The sequence below is a fragment of the Andrographis paniculata genome, unplaced genomic scaffold, assembly GCF_009805555.1.
Source record: "Andrographis paniculata isolate CXL003 unplaced genomic scaffold, ASM980555v1 Contig35END, whole genome shotgun sequence".
Classification (NCBI taxonomy): Eukaryota; Viridiplantae; Streptophyta; class Magnoliopsida; order Lamiales; family Acanthaceae; genus Andrographis; species Andrographis paniculata.
In genome coordinates, this window is record NW_026137568.1 from 2,827,078 (window position 1) to 2,853,521 (window position 26,444).

The 26,444-nt window shown below is 35.2% G+C and overlaps 4 protein-coding genes across 6 annotated transcripts; all 4 read right to left on the minus strand.

Annotated features, from left to right (window-relative positions):
- Positions 1-3,397: 3,397 nt before the first annotated feature.
- LOC127249319 (uncharacterized) lies at positions 3,398-6,600 on the minus strand. 3 transcript variants are annotated; one of them, XR_007838291.1, is made up of 9 exons: positions 6,399-6,600; positions 6,127-6,206; positions 5,829-5,969; positions 5,671-5,744; positions 5,285-5,351; positions 5,026-5,195; positions 4,585-4,744; positions 3,738-3,806; positions 3,398-3,647 (listed from the first exon to the last, which is right to left on the minus strand). XR_007838291.1 is itself a non-coding variant. In XM_051272063.1 (8 exons), exons 5-8 carry the CDS (start codon positions 5,125-5,127, stop codon positions 3,586-3,588), a joined length of 393 nt encoding a protein of 130 aa, XP_051128020.1. In that variant the 5' UTR covers positions 5,128-5,362; positions 5,671-5,744; positions 5,829-5,969; positions 6,127-6,206; positions 6,399-6,600; the 3' UTR covers positions 3,398-3,585. The 3 variants fall into 3 exon arrangements, 1 of the variants encoding a protein (XP_051128020.1); XR_007838290.1 differs by having other exon boundaries at positions 5,285-5,362; XM_051272063.1 differs by having other exon boundaries at positions 5,026-5,362.
- A 1,283-nt stretch (positions 6,601-7,883) lies between these two features.
- Positions 7,884-9,704, minus strand: LOC127249057 (uncharacterized). The gene has a single exon (XM_051271648.1). The coding sequence runs from the start codon at positions 9,702-9,704 to the stop codon at positions 7,884-7,886; it is 1,821 nt and encodes a 606-aa protein (XP_051127605.1).
- Positions 9,705-10,060: 356 nt separating this feature from the next.
- LOC127249058 (uncharacterized mitochondrial protein AtMg00810-like) lies at positions 10,061-11,023 on the minus strand. The gene has a single exon (XM_051271649.1). The coding sequence runs from the start codon at positions 11,021-11,023 to the stop codon at positions 10,061-10,063; it is 963 nt and encodes a 320-aa protein (XP_051127606.1).
- Positions 11,024-12,508: 1,485 nt separating this feature from the next.
- Positions 12,509-15,070, minus strand: LOC127249059 (uncharacterized). The gene has a single exon (XM_051271650.1). The coding sequence runs from the start codon at positions 15,068-15,070 to the stop codon at positions 12,509-12,511; it is 2,562 nt and encodes an 853-aa protein (XP_051127607.1).
- Positions 15,071-26,444: the final 11,374 nt, after the last annotated feature.

Sequence of the window (26,444 nt, forward strand, 5' to 3'; positions counted from 1 at the left end):
GTGTTTCAATCATGAGAAATTATAACAATGTAAACTCCAATCCACAGTAACATGTACAAGAAGATAAGAGATAATAAAAATTGATGAAGCACGTAAAGTCCTCCCGAAACATTTAAATTGATGAAGTAAACAAGATAAGAAATTACAAATAGCTACAACGGACACCGGATGCCATCGCATTCTAGCAATGTATTCATAATACAAAAGCATATACTATATATTGAATAATTATGCAAAAAAAGAAAAAAAATAAAAGCATGCCAAGATTTTGAATTTTTTCAGCATAATTAGGATATTGTCATATGATCGAAAATTGTATTCACGGCAGACTTCTCATTTGTATCCAATTTCTCCAAAGCCAGTCGTGAATGCGTTTGGTTGAGTTCTATGACAGAGACATTGTGGCTTGATTTTTGATGATGTATTACCTCCTACAATATTATTTGAAGATAATGCAGCTTCTATAACTCAATTAAATGGAGGATATATTAAAGGCGATCAGCCAAAGCACATATCCCAAAAGTTCTTTTTCACTCACGATCTTCAGAATAATAGTGAAATTGATGTGCAACAAATTCGATCGTCTGAAAATTTTGCAGATCTATTTACGAAGCCGCTACCGAATGCAACATTCAACAAATTTGTACAATGAATTGTAATGCGTCGGATGAAAAACATCAAATAAAGTCCAAAACAGGGAGCGTATAAATACAAAAATATTGTGCTCTTTTTTCTTCATTAAGATTTTTTCCACATAGTTTTTTCCTAATAAGATTTTAACGAGACATATTTTTTGTATAAAAGTATAAGGGGAAATGTTACATACACATAGTGTACACCAAAAACATACGCGGATGCTTTGTAGCCTTATTTTAATTTTTTACTTTCCTATAAATAGAGGCTTGTAGAATCATTTTGTAAGATAATTACTTTCCTCATAAGATTCTCAATTTTATTGAGTCTATGCATCAATCTCATTTCATTTATCATCATTGCATCTGTACATATATATATAGATATATATATATATATAATATCATACACTCATCCAGATATATATATATTTATATATTATATTATTATTATATAACACATGAACAGTTATGCAGCTGCCTTTTTAACTTTTTTGTTTCGTTTTATTTTTTTTATATTATTTTGTTTTGACTTTTACTTGAAATTGATTTGAAAATAAGATTAAATTTGAATTTTGATTATAATGTATTTTAATATAATATTTTTGTGTCCCAAATAATCATATTAAAATATTATTTAAGTTAAAATAAATAAATAAATAACTTCAAATGGAAACCAAACAAATTCTAGTATATATATATATATATATGTAACTCGTTCAAAGATTAGTAGGACTTTTGGAAGTTCTCTTGCTCTCCCTCCTACCAATACTTCTTCGTTATGAGAAGCAGTCTCTATTTAATATTAAGTAGTCTCACATCTCCACCTCATCCAATTAAACATCTTTCTAGTTTAGTTTAGGGGAAACTCCTAATCAGTAGATCAGCCAACGGATGTAACCGAGACAACAACTTAATAAATAAGAGAAATTTTCCATCCTAATTAATGTTTTGAAATACGCTAATAATAATACCCACTCCATAACATTTCTGCTGTTATTGTACTCCAAATAGATAATCTTACAAAAATCAACTTCAACTTCTAAATTATACTCCACTCCACGACATGACACGACACGAGTGACTTGTTAATCCATATATATTTGAGTGTTGAGTGTATACACTTTATTCCTAGTGAGGTTATGTTGCACTTGTATGTTTTGACTTTCATTGAGGTAATGATAATATGAATTTGTTTGTGGAGATTATGATTGCATCAAGTTCTTTCGTGTGCTTATTTGGTTTATGCTTGAGGGCAAGCATGGTTTGGGTGTGGGGAAATTGATAAATATATATTGTTATATATTTTCTAGAGATAAATTATAAGATTTAATCAATGTTTTTTGGATAGATTCATACTCATTTTTATAAGTATGAGTAGCTAAATTCTTATTCTAGTTCAAGCTTGAATTTAGATTTCGGATTTGGATTTGTGAGATTAGGTTTTGATTTAAATTGCATCTTGTTTATGAAATTGGTATTTGTGCAATTTATGTTATTCATAACTACAATTGTTTTATTTAATCTTTTATTGCAGTCGGACTTTAGATTGGTTTAGCAATTGTGTGCCAATTGAACATTAGCATCCGTAATTGTGCACTTGTTTGATAAAGTGGTAAATAGGTTGACAAGCTTAGCCTAGGAATTGCATGATCAAATAATTTAATCTTTTCGTAATTGATTGAATATTTGAATTGAGTTTTTCTCGGGCTATTTTCAATTGAGGAAATTAATTTATGGTCGTACTTAGATTATTTCTTTGATTAGGAATGCGGTTAATCGGTCGTACCATTGTCGCCAATAAAGTAAGGAAAAATTGGGCGTTATGATCATATCTAATGCCTATAACCAATTTATCAATTGAATAACAAGATTATTTAAAATGGATGATTGAATCTTTAATCTGGTTTCTTGTTCATTCCTTGAGCTAGAAGTTTAATCTTTTTGAAACCTAAATTGTATCGCTTATTTTAATTATTTTAGTGAATTGCTAATCTATCCTCCAATATTTGAAATGGTGACGAAATAGGAATTAAACTTCACAGTCCTTGTGGATCGACCTCGACACCACTTCCTACGCAACAATTGTGGTGTTGAGTATTTTTATTGGAAGCACCGAGGCTACCAGCGTATCAGACAAAAACTCTTCTTTTATCATTTTTGAAAAAATTCAAACTTCTCATTGTCTTGATAGCGTGATTCTGAACTGCATTTTTAAATTCTTTTTTTTGAACAAAAAAATCATTCCAAGACTAAACACTACTAGGAAATGATTGGATTGGCGCCGAAGAAACCGTGCCAAAACCGTACCAATTATAGTTAAATGGCGCGGAATGAGTTACGGGTTCCTTCCGTTGCATAATCATGGTGCCTATTTTCTTAGAAGCGGTTGTCCGGTCCAAAATAAAAACATGTTGGCACTACTTTCGGCGAAAGAAAATTTAGGCGCTGAAATTGGCATCGTAAAACACAATTTTATTTTTTATTTTTTAATTGAAGGCACAGACATTAGTGCCAAGAAAAAATGTAATAAAGAGAATATTGGCACCGAAATCAACGCCAAAAAAATAAATATAATATAAAAATTGGCACCGAAATCAGCACCAAGAAAATAAATAAATATTAACATTGGCGCCAACATCGGCACCAAAATAAATAAATAAAAAATAAAAATTAGTGCCACACCATAATATATATAGTATAATATTTTGTTTTGACAAAATTTAGATCTTATTATACAGCTCAAAGTTGCATATTAACCACAACAACATACACCAATTTTAGTATACGCCAACAAACAAATTGCAAACAACGGTTAAAATTTTATATTAATTTAACAAAAGCACAAGCCTTTGCTACAAAGATTTACAAAATTCATCAATTTATTTTCAATACTCGAGGCTTCTGTAGCGAATAGAGAGCAAACCTTCCATATTTTCAATGCCAAACATATTCAATGAAACACCAGCTTCGGTGCAAGAAGATCCACTTTATTGTCCTTGCATGGCTCGAAAACTGCAAAAACAATGTAATGATAGGCGCTAATATTTTAGATGAAACAGCTGTAGTCAAGTATAAATTGTAGATTAAAAATTTAAAACTTACCTTTTCCGACTCCTCGAAGTGCATTAATCGGTTGAAACAGAGCCAAAACTATGAAGTGCTTCCAGCCATCTACATCATGAAGCCCATCATGAACAAGTTCTTAAGGAATCATATTTTTCAGAAGAAAATATTGAAAAGTATAACCAATTTTGTTCCTGCATTACTAAATTCATTCAAAAACACTTATAAAACCGGGAATCTATATTATCATCTCGAAAATCAATCAAAATATAGGTGAAGTGAAGTCATGGTGAATTCAGAAGGCAAAGGAAGCAATACTTTGATTGGATTAATATAATTTCAGTACTCTGGTGTGAATTTTCAAGATGTTTATTCAACCTCATGTAAATATACAAATCAAATAAGCATGTATTAAAAAATTTTGAGGAAACCACAAGTGAAACTAATTATAGCCTAGACAACTCAGTGTACGCGGATATCGGGAATGTAACAAATACTTTACAATATTCACACATGCCTGTTTACTGAATCATAGCATAATACCTACCAAACATGATTTCTGTGTTCAATACATAGTTCCTCTACAAAAGTTCACTATTACCCAAGCAATCACTTTGAGACATGTAGCAGTCCTATTTGTATCCTTCTTGTAAGGTTTCCAAGGATAAACTATATTTGTCCTTTAAAACATTCGAGGCATCCTCATCCATATTCATTGCATTATTTCATCCCCACTTGGGATTTAATTTTTTTCTATAAAATTTGACCAACATGAGTTATGGATGACCAAATAGATCTAGTATAAGCTTCTTAAACAGAAACACAATATTTTATAGATCAAATTATTTGCAGTCTCTATTAAAGATAAATTGTTACTTCTGCTCACCCATATGCATCAACAATTTCTTGAAAAGCAGAAGTGAATTTGTTGGTATGAAAGTATGTTGGAGGTTGATCCTTGGTATCCAGAACATGGAACAAGGCTCAACCTGATGAACCGTTGCAATGATCAGGTGAACACGTTGACAATGTTCAACTGTAACAGCCTGCATAACACATTTATTAATGCACAAGGGTCCCTTTGCAACAAAAAAACACTAATAAAAATTAATAAGATATTGAAGAGATCAATAAATGAATTAACAGAATGCTTTTAATAATATACTCCAAGTACAAAGCAATCCCATAATAATATTCCCATAAAGCATAAAACCGAGTGAGCCAAGACCGCTCATAACACCTCAACAGTAGCAATGCTATCAAGACAAACTGAAAGAATCATAAATCACATATGGAATCACATTGGTAACTCTAATTTCCTGTCTACCTTGCTAACAGCCCCAAGCACAATAGTAGCATTAGAACATCCATAGATAGTGGCATATTTCAATGGTGCCAAGATGTATATTACTGATTCATGGCAATTCATTGGTGCGTATTTTCGTTACTGTGTGTTCCTGCACCATGCCGTGCCTCTTTTATCCACGAAAAATGTCCCTTTTTCGGGTAGTAGTACCCATAAAGAATTGATCAGTTGATTAAACATTAATGTTATGGATATATATCAACAAAAGCATTACTTTTACCTGTTCCAAAACATACATGGTGGAGCAGAGTTAAATTCTATGTAGCATTCCTCTTTGATCTTTTTACCTGAAAATTTACTTGATTTTGCAATTGGAAAGTGAAATTCATCAAAGTTTTCAAAGATCACTTAACATAGCTGTCTACTACTCAAAATTCAAAATATATTAAGACGAGTCAGGAAATCTAAAAGGAATGCATATATATTGTTGTGATAAATTGTCACATTTATGCTATTAGATGAACAAATTTACATATATTTTTTCATCTGCCATGTTCTTTTCAACAATCTAGATAATTCTGATGTGTATGATTGGATTTTCGATGTTCGTATTCATGTCAATAACTAAGGTAAATTGATTGTATAAAAATGTACATGCATTCTCACCTTTGAGGATAGTCTTTAACTAAATTAGATGCACCAAGGTAGCCTTTAGATGAAATGGATCCTTCTCAAGCAATCTGGATTAAAAATGAAATAAAAAAGTTCATTAGTAATGGTGAAACTAAAACACTAAATTTCCTTCAAGATAGCTACAAACTTACATTGAAGTCAATTCGAAACATTTTTGGTATTCACCAAACTGATGGTAGTACTCTGCTTTGCAAGCTAAGAGATCAATGTTGTTCATAACTGAACATAATGATTTGTCTGATGTCTGTATCAGAAATTTCTTGCTCTAGTTCCTGAAATTTGAGTTCAACATTCTCTTTATCATACTGGCATGCAATCGTATGAAAAATTATTACAATATTCCAAAATATATATATCGATAAACAAACTAAGATTAAGTAATTAGTGCAGCGGACATAAAATTACATCGCTGCTTAAATCTGCATTCACCTTCGTTATTAAACACGAATAGAATGAAGAACACCATTCGTCATCTTGGCCAAATTGCAATGTAGCTAATAAATTTGTCTCTGGAATACAAAGATAGCTGAATTAGGTTTTCAATACACAATATACATACTAGACCCTCAGAATTGTTGCTTCATGCTATCATAACACAGAGGATCACAAACAGATCACAGGAAAATTGAGAATTGAAAATCTAAAATTGAAAGTCACACCAAACAGAAATGAATCATTAATTAATAGAAGACGAACTCAACCCTATTGCCTATCGTCAACTGCCTGGACGGAAATCTCTGAACTTCGCACATCAACAATCCCTTTTAGATTTCAGACCACCAGCCCAACGGATTTCCCACATAACGCACTCTTTGCCAGATCAAAATCCGGTGACGACGCTGCAGTTGAGCATCAGAGAGTGAATAGAGCATGGGATTCGAGATGATGATGCAAACAAGGGTCTACAATTAGTAATATTTTTTAATGAATTAAAACACTACCATCGCATCTGAATAAATTTTTCTCTTAAGAAATAATGTATAACAAGGCACGGTCAACAGCGCCTTTTTTTTCTTTTTATTATTGTTGGAAGTCGCGGAGAGGGGCGCGAAAGAGGTCCAACGCCTCCGAGTACCTTGCACAGCGGAACTGTGAAACGTTCGACGTAAACACAGCTTTACAACGTAGTTGTCTCGCGGTTATAACAGAGGTGTGTGTTCATGCACGAATCGATGGCTGAATATGTGCAAAAAGAAAAACAACACACCAAGTTTGTTTACCCAGTTCGGTTTTCCAACCTACGTCTGGGGGATTCCAATCCAGGAGTCTTAACTAAACCAAACACTTGGTTTACACCATATAAGACACCAAACCGAACTACCCAACCTATCTTCTACCCAAGCTCCATTTAGTTTTACAAACTCTCATGGACTGGCTGTTACTCTACCGCAACAACTCCAGCAGGCCAGCGACCAAGCTAAGAATAAGGTTGTTTACCGGATGAATATCTTCTTCGGCTTCGACTCCAAGAATCCTTCTTCTCGTCTTCAATCCTCCATGGATGAGCTCTCTAACACTCTAACAGGTGGAGAGAATACTTCTCTAAGTTCTGGTTGCTCACCCACGAATACAAACAAACATCCATATGAAATATATACACATTACACAAAAGACAAAAGTTGACTGTGACAACTTTTTGGGCAGTGTGTTCAAGGTCATTTAATGTCATCCAGTATGAGAGGACAATACATGCAGCTTCTCCTGCACGTCCTCTGTCCAATGCATATTCATTTGTCCTATTCCATTGAGTGTAGAACACACAAGATGCATCCAAAAGCTGTAACTCGGTCAACTCTGCAGTTGGCAGGTTTCCCGAAATGGTGTCAAACAGAACCTGCAACAACATCCTGCAACTTGCTCATATGCCAAAAGTAGAAACAAAAGGGTTTGGCAATTTTGAATATGCCAACAATCTCCCCCTTTTTGGCATATGCAGCAAGGCATAACAAGCAGCAAACACACACACCATTCACACATCCACAGTCACAATCACAATCCGGTTAAGAGTTATTACAGACCATCAATTCCAACAAGCCACAAGCGGCTTTAACATCCAAATGTGTTAACAACAAAAAACAGGCAGAAAACAATAGATAGTAATACCAAATTCCTCCTCAACAGCACACACTCCCCCTGGCTTGCTGCATTCTCCCCCTTGCATTGCAGCAGAGGCCAAAAAGAGGTGGTCAAGGGTCGGCTTCCTCCGTACCATTACCATCTCCATCATTATCTGCATCAACGTCCTCATCATCGACGCTTCCAGGTTTGCGAGGCATCAGCCTCATGGCCTGTGCCACTTTTCTATTCTGAGCAATGAGAGCAGCAGACAGAGCAGATTGTTCCCTCATGACTTCAGTCAGTAGCGCCCTACACTTCTCTATGCGAGCATCGGCATCCAATGGGGCACCGAGAAGAAAGTCATTGTGAAGCTTTTTGAGGTTGGACTGGGCAATAAATGATCGAATGGGAAACACCTCCTCATCCGGTTCTGGATGAATTCCCTTGGAACTCAAGAACAAACAAATTAAACCGGGATAGGGCAATCGTGTCCATTCCACTTTTGAATCCGAACAAAAGTCAATCATCTTCTTGATTACCAAATAGCCAAAATTAATTAGCTCAAAATGTTTATCAATAGAGAAGATGAGAGTACCCATATCAGTGCTGATACTTGTATTGTTGGCGGTTGGTAAGATATTGCATCCACAAAGTCTAAAGAGACACTGATATTTCATTGTCAGCATTGTTCCAGTCACTCCAGAACGTCCAAATGACGAAGCATTTCCAGCAGATATGGCTCTGGCAACCTCCTTTGTTGATTCATCAATCAGCTTAGATGGCAGCTTATTTTCATCATTCGCCGGCAGTTGTAACAACTCATTGATCACTGCAGGGCTAAGTTCCAAAATTTTGCCACGAGTATATATCTTATGATACCATAGAGAGTTCGGATCGAGTACCTTCCCACTCAAGTTGGCATAAAACTCCTTGACAAGGCGAGGACAGTAACACTCCAATCCGGTCGCCCAAAACAACAAATGTTTTTCCTCAAGGAACGCACGGAATCCTACGTCGGTATACGCTCTCCGAATAAACTGAGCTTCTGAAATCACAGTCCTTCCAACAAGAATATCCTGAGCATAGCGACGCCCAGAAGCATAATAATATGCCTCATTCAACGCTTTATCTTCACGAACAGTAGGAGGATCAGAAACTCCTTTAGACTTTCGACTCTTTGCCTTAGTCCTTTTGAAAGTCTTTTTAGCAGGGGCAGGGGCATTGCAAGATGAACTGCCATGTTTTCTTTTCCGGAGTCTGTCCAAAGCAGAGGACAGACGAAGAGAGTCCAACTCATCTTCTTCTTCTTCATCGATATCGGGGTGTTCCATAGGAAGAGCTTCTCCTTCCTCAATCACATTTTCAGGAATGACTTGTTCTACCTCTGTAGCTTCAAAATTCATATCCACGGGTTGGGGTACTTCTGTTCCAACTCCTTCAATGTCTTCATCAGGTACCTCTTCAAGCACAGCCTCACTTCCAGGTTCATCGACAGCAGGAACCTCTTTTGTGATTGTAGCATCCTCTGCATCACCACCAGTAACAGTTTCAACTTCTTGAACATCAACAGGGTTCTCCTCAGTATTTTCTTCTTGTGTGCCAGCCATTTCAACAACGACTTCATCTTCATTTGCAGTTTCCATGGGTGCGACTTCATTTAGATCAATTTCATGCACAACAGCATGTTTCGCTACATGACCTTCATGTCCTTCAGAAAGAGAATGATCTTCAGCAGTTGAGACAGCGGTTCCCTCATTATGGGCTACATCAGTTGCTGGAATCTCAACTTCACGATCAGGTTTTTCCATCACATGTTCATGAACGGTTTCAAGAACAGGGGAAAAACATTCAGGCAACTTTTTCCCTTTCTTTGTAGTTCCAACTTTCCTCTTTGAAATAGATTTATGCTTAACATCCTTGGCAACTCCACCGGAACGTGTTTTCACCATGGTTGGAGATTTTGAGAGAAAAACTCCTTCACAAGTTGAAATTGGGGTTTGGAGAGAAAGAATTAGTGATGTATGTGCACTCTGATCCGAAGATATAGATACAGGGGAATCAAAAAACCTTCACACGCAACCTCCATTAATTCCCATCAATCCAGGCGCGTGGGATGTCAGAGCGACGTTTTGACGTCGGAACACTGTCCAAGGCTGCAGACTCTGCAACCCTAAAAAGGCTATGAATTTCCCTTCCAATAATATTCCGCCACGTATTTCTCCTTTCCTTATATTTACCCAATATTCCAAAATATATCCAGATAAAATCCCATGAATATTGGACTTAATTCCTTCAATAATCCGTACTAGTTAAGGTATGAACACATACCTAATTCTCTTCTTAATTTCTCAAACCTCTCTGAATCCAATGCTTTGGTGAAGATGTCTGCCTTTTGAAAATTAGTTCCAATGTGTTGCAATTTGCACACTTCAGCTTCCATAAGCGTTCGGATAAAATGATATCGGATTTCTATGTGCTTCGTTCGACCATGTTGAACTGGATTCTTTGATATGCTGATTGCACTAGTATTGTCACACCACAGTACAAACGACTCCTTCTCAATTCCATAATCCTTCAACATTTGCTTGATCCATAACAATTGCGCACAGCAACTTCCAGCGGCTACATACTCCGCCTCAGCAGTAGACAAAGCAATCGAACTTTGCTTCTTGGAACTCCAACTGATCAAATTTTCACCAATGTAAAAACATCCTCCCGTCGTACTCTTCCGGTCATCACAGCATCCGGCCCAATCGGAATCAGTAAATCCAATTAGATCAAGTGATGATCTCTTTGAATACCATAATCCAAGTTCGGATGTTCCATTAATATACCTCAAAATTCTCTTTGCGGCTTTCAAGTGAGATTCTTTCGGGGCTGATTGGAATCGAGCACAAACACCAACACAAAATGTGATATCGGGTCTACTAGCTGTAAGATACAACAGACTTCCGATAATGCTCCTATACAACTTCTGATCGACATCCTTTCCTTCAGCATCTTTAGACAGCTTGTCCTGTTGTCCCAACGGTGTTCTAACAGTCTTAGAACTCTTCATACCAAACTTCTCAACCATATTCTTTGCATACTTTGTTTGGTTCAGAAATATCCCATCAGGACATTGCTTAATTTGTAATCCAAGGAAATATGTCAGCTCTCCAATCATACTCATCTCGAATTCTGAATGCATGAACTCTACAAATTCATCCTTCAACTTCTTTGCCGTTGATCCAAAGACAATATCATCGACATAAACTTGAGCAATCATAACATCAGTACCTTTATGTTTGATGAATAACGTTTTATCTGTGGATCCTCTGGTATATTCCTTTCCAATCAAAAAGGTAGACAATCGATCATACCAAGCACGGGGTGCTTGCTTCAATCCATACAAAGCTTTCCTCAATCAGTAGACATGATTCGGATAGAATGGATCTTCAAATCCTTTAGGCTGCTCCACATATATTTCTTCTTTGATCCAGCCATTCAAAAATGCAGTTTTGACATCCATTTGAAATAGAGAAAATTCAAGTGAGCATGAGATTGAGAGTAATAATCTTACGGCTTCAATTCTTGCAACGGGGGCAAACGTTTCATCATAATCAACTCCTTCAATCTGAGTGTATCCCTGTGCAACTAGCCGAGCTTTGTTCCTTGTGATATTCCCTTTCTCATCAGATTTGTTCTTGAATATCCACTTTGTTCCAATCACATTGATGTCATCTGGTCGTTCTACCAACGTCCAAACTTTGTTCCTTTCAAACTGATTCAACTCATCTTGCATGGCACTGATCCAGTATTCATCTTTCAGCGCTTCTTCAATGTTCTTTGGCTCAATGTTAGACACAAAGCAATTCATGCCAGCAAATTCTCTAAAATCAATTTGTTTTCCTCTGGTTCGACGACCTTCTTGTGGATCTCCAATGACAGCATCAATAGGGTGGTTCTTAGAAATTCTTGAACCATATCTCCTTACTTCAGCTTCAGATTGACATTCTCCAGGTTGTTCTGCAGCAGTGGTAACTTCAGTAGATTCATCTGCTTCACTCCAATCGAACAACATTGAACTCTCATCACGAGTTGTTTCTGGAATCTGGGGTAGAGGATTCTGAACCTCAGGTAAGACATTCTGATTCTGAATAGTAGGAAGAGGTATCAAGTCTTCATCATCATGTTGATTGATTGATCTCCTTTCCACACGAGAATCATCGAAAGTTACATTCATCGATTCCATAACTTTCTTCATCCTCTTGTTATAAACGCGATAAGCTTTGCTGTTATGAGAATAACCAATGAATATTCCTTCATCTGATCTTGCATCAAATTTTTGAAGATGACTCCTATCCTTCAAAATATAGCATCGACATCCAAATGTGTGAAAGTATGACACATTCGGCTTTCTTCCTTTCCATAGCTCGTACGGTGTGATCTCAGTGTGGGGTCTCAAATATACTCTGTTGATCACATAACATGCAGTGTTGATCGCCTCAGCCCATAAGTACTTTGCAACACCTTTGGCTTGCATCATTGATTGAGCCATTTCTTGAAGTGTTCGATTCTTCCTTTCGACTACTCCATTTTGTTGTGGGGTCTTCGGGGCTGAATACTCATGCAGTACTCCAAGATCAGAACAAAAACCATCAAACTTTTGATTCTCAAACTCCTTACCATGATGGGTACGAATTCGATTAACCTTTGATCTCTTTTCATTCATCAGTCTTTTGCACAATTTTTCAAAGATATCAAAAGTATCTCATTTCTCTTTCATAAAATCAACCCATGTATATCTCGAGAAATCATCAATGCAAACAAGTATGTATTTTTTACCTCCAAGACTGGGTGTATCCACTGGACCCATCAAATCCATGTGCAGCAAATCAAGACAAGTTTTGCTGCTTTGATGTTCCGACTGCGGATGAGAGACACGTTTCTGCTTTCCTCGAGCACAATCACCACAAACGAAGTTAGGTAACTTCGAAAACTTTGGAAGTCCTCTGATAATTCCTTGCTTGCTCAACTTCATCAAGCTCTGTTGGTTGACATGGCCAAGTCTTGTATGCCATAGAAGGGCTTCATCATCTTTTGAGATCAATGCAACATCCACTGGTTTGTCAAGTAAGTAGCAGTTGTTCCTTGACCTTTTTCCAGTCATCACGCACTCTTTCTTGTTGTTGAAAACCTCACAAGCATCCTTAGTGAACTTTACTAACAGCTCATCATCACATAACTGACTGATACTAATGAGATTAGTACTCAAGCCTTCAACAAAATATACCTTCGTCAACTTTGGTATACCTTTGGCTTCGAGAGAACCATAGCCCACAATTTTTCCTTTGGCTCCATCTCCAAATATCACTTCTCCACAAGTGTCAGCTACATAGTTCTTCAATAGATGCTTCTGATTCGTCATATGGCGTGAACATCCACTGTCGAAATACCATCGGGATGAATTTGTTGCTTCTTGACTAGATAGGATGACATTGCACATCATCTTAGATTGATTCTTCTTAGGTCTCCATTCCATTCTGAAATTCACCCTTTGTTTCAGCTCATCTGAGGGCCAATTAACCTTTTTTCCAGACATCAAATCCCTAGCCAGCTTGAAACAGTGAGATTCAGCATGACCAAATCGGAAACAGTACTTGCAGTTACTCTTCTGTTGTAACGACGCGTTGACACGTCTGTTCCTTCTGCGATTTTGATTTTGTCTCTCCTTTTTGTTTTCTTTGGGACCTTCAGTGTTCTTCCCTTTTGCAGGTTTCTCTGGAATCTTCACATCAGTAAGTAAACCTCCTTTCACAAAGGTAGTTGGATTCACCTTCATGGATTCTTGATAACCAATCACACGATGATCTCCAAATGGCTTTCCAATCAATAAAACTTCATCGAGTTTGTCTTTTCCTTTTCTGAGTCTATCATTTTCTTCTCTCAGATCATCACACTTCATTTTCAACTGCTTGACGTCCTTCTGAAGTCCTTCATTGATTTCGAACATTTCTTGATTCACTTCCTCAGCTTTTTCAACTCGAGCTTCCAAACGGTAAACTGTGTTGATCAAATCCTTGTTTCTCTTAACACAAATTTTCTGTTCAGCTACAACTTCCTCATAAGCTTCCATTAGCTCATAGATATCCATCTCGATTGTGTCGTTGCTGTTACATTCTTCTTCAGGAACACTTTCTTTTCCTTTGCTAGATTCTCCTTCTTTGGCAACAAAAGCAACAACGCTTTCATTATCACTTTCATCTTCAGATTCTTGACTGCCTTCTTCATCACTCCAGGTAGCTTGAAATGCATGCTTACCTTTCTTCTTGAATGTAGCACATTCCACTTTCACATGACCAACTCCGTCACATGCAAAGCATTTCGGATCACTTGAGTTTTCTGGCCTAGAAGCAGTGTTGAACTTCTTCTTGTAGCTTTTATCATAAGCTCCCTTTTCTTTGTTGTAACCAACACTTTTGTGTTCTGGATACTTTCGTTGTTCTCCAGTTGTTTTACCACCATAGTGACCTCTGTTTCCAGAATTGTGGTATTTTCGAGCACGTTTTTCACTTATCATTCGAGACAACTTCTTGGACAGAAGAGCCATTTCTTCATCAGATCCGACAAGCTCCAGATGTTCGGCAGTAAGAGCAATCCCTTTTGAACTTTCTTCTTCAATATGATTCATCTCCCAATTCATGAAAATACCATTCAATGTTTCAAGATTCATGTTCTTGGTTTTCTTCTTATCCTCAAGAGTAGAGACTTCGATTTTGAACTTTTTGTTCACACTTCTCAGCATCTTTCGAACCAGCCTTTGTTCATCATATACTAAGCCAAGAGCATATGCTTGATTTACCACATCTTTGAATCGAGTGTAGAACTCAGACATCGTTTCATCATCAGTCATTTTCAGGGCTTCGAACATACTTTCTACCCTTTGGAGTTTTGTTTCTTTAACTTCAGCAGTCCCTTCGAATGCATTTTCCAAGGCTCTCCATGCATCTTTTGCTTTCTTGCAGTTTGAGATGACACGAAACTGAACTTCATCGACAGAAGCAAATATGGCATTTACGGCTTTGGCATTTCCACCAGCAGCAATTTTTTCTTCAGGTGTCCACTCATTTTTTGACTTTAGAATGATAGTTGGGGGGTCGTTCTGAGTTTCTCCAGGCACAACTTTGGTTGGAGGAGTCCATCCAAGCTCTACAGCTTCCCAAGTTTCATCACCAAGAGTTAACAGATATGCCTCCATCCTATTTTTCCAGTAGGTGTAGTTGTTCCCATCGAACACAGGTGGACGAATAGACGAGATTACTTCACGACTCATCTTGAACCACGGACAGATCTACTCGGGGTATTGAGCACGCTGCTCTGATACCAGATGTTGGAAGTCACGAAGAGGGGCGCGAAAGAGGTCCAACGCCTCCGAGTACCTTGCACAGCGGAACTGTGAAACGTTCGACGTAAACACAGCTTTACAACGTAGTTGTCTCGCGGTTATAACAGAGGTGTGTGTTCATGCACGAATCGATGGCTGAATATGTGCAAAAAGAAAAACAACACACCAAGTTTGTTTACCCAGTTCGGTTTTCCAACCTACGTCTGGGGGATTCCAATCCAGGAGTCTTAACTAAACCAAACACTTGGTTTACACCATATAAGACACCAAACCGAACTACCCAACCTATCTTCTACCCAAGCTCCATTTAGTTTTACAAACTCTCATGGACTGGCTGTTACTCTACCGCAACAACTCCAGCAGGCCAGCGACCAAGCTAAGAATAAGGTTGTTTACCGGATGAATATCTTCTTCGGCTTCGACTCCAAGAATCCTTCTTCTCGTCTTCAATCCTCCATGGATGAGCTCTCTCAACACTCTAACAGGTGGAGAGAATACTTCTCTAAGTTCTGGTTGCTCACCCACGAATACAAACAAACATCCATATCAAATATATACACATTACACAAAAGACAAAAGTTGACTGTGACAACTTTTTGGGCAGTGTGTTCAAGGTCATTTAATGCCATCCAGTATGAGAGGACAATACATGCAGCTTCTCCTGCACGTCCTCTGTCCAATGCATATTCATTTGTCCTATTCCATTGAGTGTAGAACACACAAGATGCATCCAAAAGCTGTAACTCGGTCAACTCTGCAGTTGGCAGGTTTCCCGAAATGGTGTCAAACAGAACCTGCAACAACATCATGCAACTTGCTCATATACCAAAAGTAGAAACAAAAGGGTTTGGCAATTTTGAATATGCCAACAATTATTTATATAATAATTTATAGTATAGTTGCAAAAATCTGCGCCTTTTTTTATATTTTAAAAAATATTATACCGGCGCAAGTATTTGCGCCTCTCCTCTTATTTTAAAAATAATACTTCTTTCGTCCCGGATACTATGTCCACGTTGCTGTATCTGTTCGTCCCACACGTACCATGTTACTTTTCTTTTTTTGAAAAATGATTACACCCTTTAATCTCATTTTAAATTTTTTAATTTTATTTTTTTTAATTTTAATTAAACTAATTAGTTATCTTAATCTTAATTTATAATTATTTATATTATAGGATAATTATTTTCACTAATACATTCTTAATTATCTACTAATTACATCTTCCTAAAATACTGTGTCTACAGTGTAGCAGATACGGCATTTGAGACGAAGGAAGTAATATAATAGAGGCGCCGATTTTGGCGCCTTCTTTTTTTATTTTATTTTAAAATTAATTATATAATTGAGACTTTGTTTTTTGCGTCTCCTTTTTTATTTTATTTTATTAATAATTATATAGTTGAGGTGTGATTTTGTATCTATATTTTATTTTAAAAAATAATTATATAATTTAGGCGCAATTTTTCGAACTTTTTCTTTTATTTTATTTTAAAAATAATTATATAATTGAGGCGCACTTTTTTGCACCTTATTTTTAATTTTATTTTTTTTAAAAATAATTATATAGTTGGGACGCAAAATAATTTATATAATTGAGATGTGATTTTTCGCATCTCCTTTTCTATTTTAAAAATCAATTTTATAGTTGAGACGTTAAATAATTATATAATAAGACGAAAAATCTCCTCCTTTATTTTAAAAATTTATTTTATAGGCCGCGCCTTTATATTTTTTTTAAGAAAAATAAGTAAATATATAGTAGAGGCGCGACCAACCGAGCCTGCTTTTTTACTAAAAATAATTGTTAATGACAGGCGCCAACTTCGGTGCCTTAAATTTTTTTTAAAAAAAATTTGAAAAACAGTCCAATAAAAAGTCGTCTTTGCATGAAATAGTAATTATTTTTTATATAAAAAAATAATAAGGCACGGCATTTTGCGTCAAATTCTTTTGTTTATTATTTTGATGCGTATTTCGGTTATTATGACACTCCAAGCCACATTGTGCCTCTTTATCCGCACCATCTATCTCTTTTTAAGGTAGTGAAAAGTGGGATCATACTTTGACGCTGGATCGTAAATGACATACGACTCTATCTCATCAAAATTGGACTCGACAAAGCTGGTTAAATCTTTTTCTTGAGAATCACCAAGTGACACCTCATCTTCAGAATTTTGGTGTACTACGACCCTTTGATTTTCATTAAACTCATTCATATCAGCATTGCTCTCAAACAATGACCGATCAATCATATCATCTTCCGAATTTTGTTCTTATATTATATAATCAGAATCCTCACAATCAGATTCATTAAGCATTTCATTCCACTCATATTCTTCCCTAATTTTATTGCAATCTAAATCTATATATTCATCACACATTTTTTAACACTTTTTCCCTTATCGTAATTTATTTCTATGATAATGAATTTTTTCCTACAATACAAGTTATAATATAACACATATTCAATACAAAAGTATAAAATACAAAAATGTATGCATTAATTAATACAAAAATACATTATATAAAACTTATCTTTATAATATTCATTTTTTTCATACAATATAATTCATTAATCACAAAAAAAATGCATGCTACACACATTATCATTTTTTATATCATAAAATACAAAAAAGTAAAGAAAAAAATTAATTTAAAACTTACCTCTTTACTCCAAAGAAGATAAAATATAATAGGTGGAATGTAGGGCTTGAAAGTTGAAAACGTGGAGATGGAATGTGGTGTTAGAATGTTGAGAAGGTAGGGTTGAAATGTGGGGGATTTGGAAGAATATGTGTTGGTTTTCGGTTGTGTTGGCAGTGTTTGTTGTGTTGTGAAGTGGGGACATATGGGGTTAGAGCTTTTGATGTAAACGAGGTCAAACACGGTCGTGTATATTTCTATACACGGCTGTGTGTACATAAGTTAAGATCAAGTGGTGTTCTGAGTTTGAACACACCTACTGAAACGGGTGTGTTATGAGGTTGAGACGAAACACGGGCGTGTTTTGTTTGAAGACGGTCGTGTTGAAGTCGGTCAGGGCGGTGGTTTAGCACTTGAGCTGTATGTTTGAATACGTCCGTGTTCTATGTAACACGGCTGTGTTCGATCCGACTTAGCTGTCAGATCAGCTTTCAACTGCCACGGCAACACAGTTCGTTAAAATTTGAACGGTTGAACTAAAAATGATGAATTTTGTTTTGTGTGGGATTAGTTTTGATAAAAAAAATTTAAGTGAGACCAAAAATGACAAAATTTGTTTTGAATTGGACTATAATTAATTTTTGCTCTATTATTAATGAGAAATGTTATTGAAGGTTTAACTTGAGATTTCGGTGCTGGTTGTACATCTTTTTACTTTTATTTGCATTTTGTTTCATGTTTCAAACACTTGACTTGTTGTTTTATGTCATACTCCCTCGTCCCACTTACCATGTCTATTTTTTCTATTTCCGTCATTTTTGTTTTTTGGAAAAAGATCATATACTTAAACGGCCAATTGGAATTCAGTCTCTACCTCTATTTTCATCTTTAAATTCAGTCCCCAAATAATTTTGATGAACTATGCACTCCCTCATTTATTAAAATCCTTATCATTAACTCTCCACCATTTTTTCATTTCCAATTTTTCCTTTATTTCAACCAAAATTTTATTTTATAATTTTATTTTTCTATCTCTATTTGTTAGGTATTTTTTTTCACGTGAATGTGTGAAATTTTGTCCAGCCTTTGGTTTCCTTTGCACGAAGAAATTGTCTACATCGTTCAGTTTCGTTCACGGGAAAGAGTCTATGATCGATGGTGAATTTGTGTGGTGGGCTTCAAATCCAAATCCCAAATTTTAGGTTTCTTTCACGCAAAAGAGAAATGTGTAAGGAGAAGATTGATTCCTCAGCGTACAATGTTCATTTGGTGTGATAATTAAGATGGTGTTGTTAGGGCTCACGAATTATTTCGGTAAGTATTTCACTATTGCTTCAGTGATTGTTACCTTGTTTGAGATTATGGTTGGTGTAGTTGCTAATTGAGTTTCATTATAGTCTTTCGTTCGGACAGTATACATAGGAAAAGGTTTTGTGGAGCTTGTTGTGATTTCTTGCTAGTATCCGTGGACATTTCATAGATACCTTTTCCAAGTATAATATACCTATATTTATTAATTTTATACTCATATTGTCTTATATCGCATGATAAATTTGTTTGAAAATACTCTGCTTTTATTGATATATACTATGACTAATCATCTATGAACCTTGTTATTTATTTTATGTGCTTGTATTAAGTAATGTTAAAATCATGTAGCTATGCAGCGGTGTTTTTCAAAAATGATAAAAAATATGAATGATTTTTGCTATAGTTTAAGGTGTGTTGTTCATGTTGATGGTCGATAATTGAAAAAAATATATTTTTTTAGATAGACACTCGAAACTTCTAAAGTAAATTTCTATCATATTTTCCGAAGCCCACAACGTATACTATCTTCGGCACCTAGTGGACAACTTTCACACTTAGGTATGTGTAAAGTATATATGTCATTTATTATTATATGTACAACACAATAATTAAATTTCATATATGTAATGCAGAGATATCCAATGCACAACAAGAAACGATGGACATTCATTTTCAACAAAACTGATTATGCCCCTCTACAGAAGAATTTTGGGCAGCATATAACATATGTTGTGGAGGCCATGCCACTTGCCCGAAACTTCATTGCACAATTGCAACACTAGTGATGAACAAATTATCTATTTCAAGAGACTCGTTGGGGAATAATAAATAACAATATAGCTGCATCTTTGAACAATTTGGTGCACTTAGCAAGGTCATTAACTTTTATCGGGAGGCTTGATTCCATCCATCAATATGTGATGTCTATGATGAACCCATTAACTTCGTGCCGACCCACGATATGGATATGGCGCGTAACAACCTGTAAACAAAGATAATTTCTCACACATCATCTGTCCAAACAGACCGGCCAAATAAAATGCGGTTTGAATCACAACAGGTGAAACAAACTAAAAAATATGATCATCGTGGTCGTCTAAGACACAACCGAAGAAATTGCAAGGAGATTTTATCGTATGTATTTCTTGTGTGTTTCCTATGGCTGGAATTTTCTTTTGTTTATGGAAAATTGTAAATTGAACGTAACTTTAAGTATGAGACCATTATTGAGTGATTTGTAAATTCGATTATATCTCATATATGACAGGGCGTACACAACTATTATTTCGAGGTATATATCTTTCCAAACTAATTCTTTCAAAGTAGAAAAGAAGGGTACGTGAATTCATAACGAAAGTACATTACAAGTTATTGTAATTATTAAAATATGATTAGGAGTAATAGTTTTTAACAACAATAACTTACACAAAAATGTCCTTATTAAATTCTACGTAACATTTAGGTCATTTTTGTCCCTTAAGTACTCATTACAGTATAACATGGTCCATAGTGTTACACATAAAACATATTGAACCCTCCCATCCTATGAGAAATATATTAATCATTGATGTGTACATAAAATGTATCCATCAGTGCTTTCAAAATTTTTGGTGAATACATATTTTCTCAAAATATGTCGAATATGTATAAAATTATTTATAAGGAATCTCTCTCAATGCGAGTATATCATTCAATTCAAAAGTACGTAACTTAGTGAAATAAAGGAATAAATCTCATCATTGGGGGTATGTCGCTTCCACTTAGGGGTCTCTCGACACCCAACCATGATTGTTGCTAGCTTAAACAGTTATAGGTTGAATATATCATTGCAATTTCATCGAATATTGGTTTCTATCAACCAATACTATTGAAACAATCATTGTGATCATTTTTTCATGTATTTAAGGATGTATGAGAATGTCACATAAGATATGTTTAACATAACATATGATGTTGTGGACCATGATAAAAACATATCGATGAATTAGTGGATAACTTATGAGATATGTGTTGGATTAAAAATCCAATTGTGGGTTAAATGTAACTATTTGGGCTATTAGTCAGATTAAGTCTATATTAAGTGATCTCTTAATTTATTGGGCTTAAATGTGTTTAGTAAGTGCGGGCCTCCAATGTGCAGAAACCCGGTAAATTATTAATTGGGTGATGAGGCCAATTAATAATAAGGGATATAAATAGGGTTGTGATCCCAGGTCTAGACGCAACAACCATTACGTTCCATATCTCATCGTGGGAGTAACGGCAGAAACCCTGGCGGTTTTCTCATGAGGGGTTGCGCCATAGGCTTGAAGAACACAAAACCCTCTATCAATTTGCAGATCTGAATCCGACTATGCTGAGGAATAAGGTTAGATCTAATTTGCTTTATTCTTATCTCAATTATTACAACACGATAGATCCTGGGCTTAGGGTTAAATTCCTGTTAAATTCTAACAATTGGTATCAGAGCGGTTCGTGTTAAATTATTGAGATATTTGGTCAGATCAATCATTTTTTTTAATCAAATTAATTTCAAGAGCAAGACTAATAAGACAAACATGTCCTCCGAAATGTCTAACATAAGTGCCCTCAATTTAGTAGCAATAGTAGAAATGTTCATGATGTACTCCCTTATGTTATGTTTGTCGTTATACTTTGTGGTAATGAAACTCTTAAGAAGCGTACGCATTTATGCCTTATCGTTTTTGGTAAAGCGTTTCTTAATTTCGACAAGGAATCCATATCATCATATATTGTACTCCTAAAATTTATGGAGTGCTTTTCTTAATGATAATTAGACTTAGGCGTTGGACCTATCCCACTTCTCAAATTACTGTTTTTCATATGCAGTGCTTCTCGCCGTATGAGTGGGTTGGTCTATTATTAATGCCAAGTCATGATTCATGCAACCAAATAAATCATAATGAAGCTCAATAATAATGCATTCTCATCCCAAGACACTAAGTGTAACATCAATGATCAATCTTTGGATCAATAACATTGATTGCTAGCAGTCATCTTGTTGCAATAATCATATACGGACAATAAGTAATGTCAAACAGCAACCAATCTTTGAACTGATGTACTATTCACATAAGTTAAATCCATATAATCGTCCCATACATACTATCGGAGATGTATATTTCATTCTGTCAATTACCGACTGCCTTTGGGCCGAAGAATAATCACATGAATTAAAATACACATAAACACTTACGTTATCAAGAAAAAATCTTATATAAGAGAGGTTACTTTCGCAACGTCAAATACTTGATCTTCAAACATAAATATTATATTTGTTTGTTTATTTATTTGTATATATATATGTGACGTGAAATTAGACTGATAATGGAAAGCAGCTAATCGGATGTGTGTATTCATATGCCCATTTATTGATTTATGTTAACTTCGGTTAGTGTGCATACCAATTGCATTTACAAATGTGCGAATTTCATATCAGTCGTGTCGCGCTGGATGAATTGATTTCATCGATTTAAAATTTGCACGAATTTTATTGTCAAATTTTCCGACCATTGCATTTATAAATTACTCGAAATTAAAATCTATTTCGAAATCTAGATTGGATGAATAATAATCAGAATGTTAGGTTCTCATTTATGTCTACACTGGTTTGTTTGTGCAAAATACTTCATGGAGCCAAACCAAATTTATTTATTCATTTATTTGGTTTAAATAAATTACATGAACATACATATCCATCGTCTGGCCACACTACAAAAAATAGTATATTTGTAACGGAATTCCGTTCCTAAAGTTCACGTAGCTAACGTAATTCCATCTCTAATTCCGTCTCTAATATCATTAGTAACGGAAAAAGTGGATTTAAGAACAAAAAGATCTCGTTACAAAATTGATATTTTTTTGTAGTGCCATTAGGTTTATTCACCAATTTATCTATTTTATTGGACATGTTATTGAAAGTATACAATTTTTATGGTGCCATTTATTTATTTTATTTATTTATTTATTTACTGAAACCAAATTTTATGGAATTCAGAAATTATTTACATTCGTGCAAGTCATATTTATTTTCTTATGGTTGATTTGTGAATGATCGAATATTCATTATGATTCGTTTGATAGTTTAATTAAATTTGGAGTTCAGCGGCATGAAATTTTTTTTATAGTATGCATTTGTTCAAATTCAACTATAATTATTTGGTGTATTAATTTATAGTCTCTTTGGGTGGCATATTTTTGTCTGTGTAATTCCGTTGCATTTGGCACTTTCTTGGACTATTTGATTATTTTAATAAGTCCATAAATTATTTGTTGTTGTTATAGCTTTCATATGTATTGGATATACATAATTTATTTTAAGGTGAATTTAATTAGCAATAAATAATATAATATTTTATAAATTGGTTGAAACAATTATGTTGCCAAAACAGCCTCTGCTGTGTAAATCAATTTATTTTATATGTTAGAAAGTTGTGTGTGACTGATAAGGCTCCTGATTGACCCAAAGACAACTCAGTCCTTAAGTAGTTGCATACATGTTTGGTGACATTGAATGTGGCGATGATAATTTTGATTGTTCGTGTGTGGATAATAGATTTGTCCAAAGATGGAGTGTTGTTTGACACCTACTTTATTGTCTACATTTAATTGTCAAAATAGGTTTATCACTGGCGAATCAGTAATTTGTCCAACGATACTTGTTGATGTTGCTTGATAACTTGAGATATAATTGCTACTTTATTTTATAAATTCGCATACGAAACATTCAGTAGCTTCTAGACATGTGCATTCAGTTGCTAATAAGCATTCTTTATTTTCTATGGAATCAAACCTATATATATTGAACATGATTCTAATTATAATTTAGTTTAAGAAAATTATAAATTCATTAATAATGCATGCTGCGTTTTGACGGTGAAGATCAAGTATTTGACGTTGCCAAAGTAACCTCTCTTATATAAGACTATTTCTTGATAACGTAAGTGTTTATGTGTATTTTAATTCATGTGATTATTCTTCGGCCCAAAGGCAGTCGGTAATTGACAGAATGAAATATACATCTGCGATAGTATGCATGGGACGATTATATGGATTTAACTTATGTGAATAGTACATTAGTCCAAAGATTGGTTGCTGTTTGACATTACTTATTGTCCGTATATGATTATTGCAACAAGATGACTGCTAGCAATCAATGTTATTGATCCAAAGATTGATCATTGATGTTGCACTTAGTGTCTTGGGATGAGAATGCATTATTATTGAGCTTCATTATGATTCATTTGGTTGCATGAATCATGACTTGGCATTAATAATAGACCAACCCACTCATACGGCGAGAAACACTACATATGAAAAAAAGTAATTTGAGAAGTGGGATAGGTCCAACGCCTAAGTTTAATTATCATTAAGAAAAACACTCCATAAATTTTAGGAGTACAATATATGATGATATTGACTCCTTGTCGAAATTAAGAAACGCTTTACCAAAAGCAATAAGGAAAAAATGCGTTTGCTTCTTAAGAGTTTCATTACCATAAAGTATAACGACAAACATAACATAAGGGAGTAGATCATGAACATGTCTACTATTGCTACTAAATTGAGGGCACTTAAGTTAGACATTTTGGAGGACATGTTTGTCCTATTAGTCTTGCTCTTGAAATTAATTTAATTTCAGTTCATAGACACACATGGGGGTGGATTTTGGTGTAACAACACACATCAATGTGTCTATACAAGATTAGTTTATTGTCGAAATCAATTGATGTTGAAAAATACATCTATATGGGTGATGGCAAGAAGGTTAAAGTTGAAGTCATTGACAATTTTAGATTATTATTGAATACTCGTTACTATTTATTTTTGGATGAGACATTTTTTATGGTACCATCTTTAGTCAAAATTTAATTTCAATCTCTATTTTGAACAAATTCAGTTATTATTATTCATTCGGATATAGAGTTTTGTCTCTTCCAGAATTCAAAATTGGTTGGAACTAGTACATCATTTGATGATAATAATCATCATTTGCTTAACAGTCTGACTTCATATTATGAATTAGTTATTGAACATATTCGTACAGCTTCCATGATTACGGATCCGCTTAATTACTAAAAGGTTTCCACATAAGTTCTATAGTGAGCATATTGCTCGTATGAGAATGGAACCATATAAGATACTTCGGTTTAGTGGGAGCTAATTAGTAGTGTTCAAATACTATTAAAGTTACTTTGGTTTACACTGCACAGTTCAATATTCAATGTTCAATCTTCAGTGTGCAGTATTCAGTTTTAATTCAGTATTCAGTTGTTCTGAATTAAAGTTAAGGTGGATCAGTTGGAAATAGGCATCTTAAAATCACATTATATGAAATTTCCATGTTGTACATCCGCACTTGATCGAATCTTAGGTTATATTAGTGTTGTGACCACTGATCGGTCCCATTGCGATAAATGCAGTGACGGTCGCTTTGATCCGCATTGACGTGACTTATAGATAAGATTGGTAATATACATTAAGGATCTGATAGCAAAATATTCATGAGCTCATAAGGTTATTCAGTGTACATTTACCCAAGTGGGAGATTGTTGGATTAAAAATCCAATTGTGGGTTAAATATAACTATTTGGGCTATCAGTCAGATTAAGCCTATATTAAGTGATCTATTAATTTATTAGGCTTAAATGTGTTTAGTAAGTGCGGGCCTCCAATGTACAGAAACCCGGTAACTTATTAATTGGGTGATGAGGCCAATTAATAAAAAGGGATATAAATAGGGTTGTGATCCCAGGTCTAGACGCAATATCCATTACGTTCCATATCTCATCGTGGGAGTAACGGCAGAAACCCTAGCGGTTTTCTCAAGAGGGGTGATGACATGGATACGAAAAGATCGGGACTTGCAATTCCATATATTCCAATCGGACCAGTCTCGAGAGCTCGAGCGAAAGCGTGCATTGAAAAATTGCAAGGCATGATAAAGAAATTAGAGAATTGGAGCCCAACCGACGGACTATGTTACAACATGCGAGGACTTGATGGAAAGCCTAGGGCGAGTGCCGTGGTTGTGAAGGTTACATTGGAGCTTGCAACGCCTCAATCGGACAACTAACGGAAAAGTTTTGCAAACCTAGGAGTTTGCTAAAATAGAGGGTTTAATATGTAATTACATAAACCTAAGTTACACATGCTCAAGTGGGGGGACCATCTATTGGGACCACTTATATATATATATATATAATAAACTCTCACATGCCTCTCACATGCAAGGGGGACCATTAGCTAGGTGTCACTCATTGGGAGGTTACTTACTTATACACAACCCATCCCATATTGGAAAATCACTCGACTTGCCCCTTCC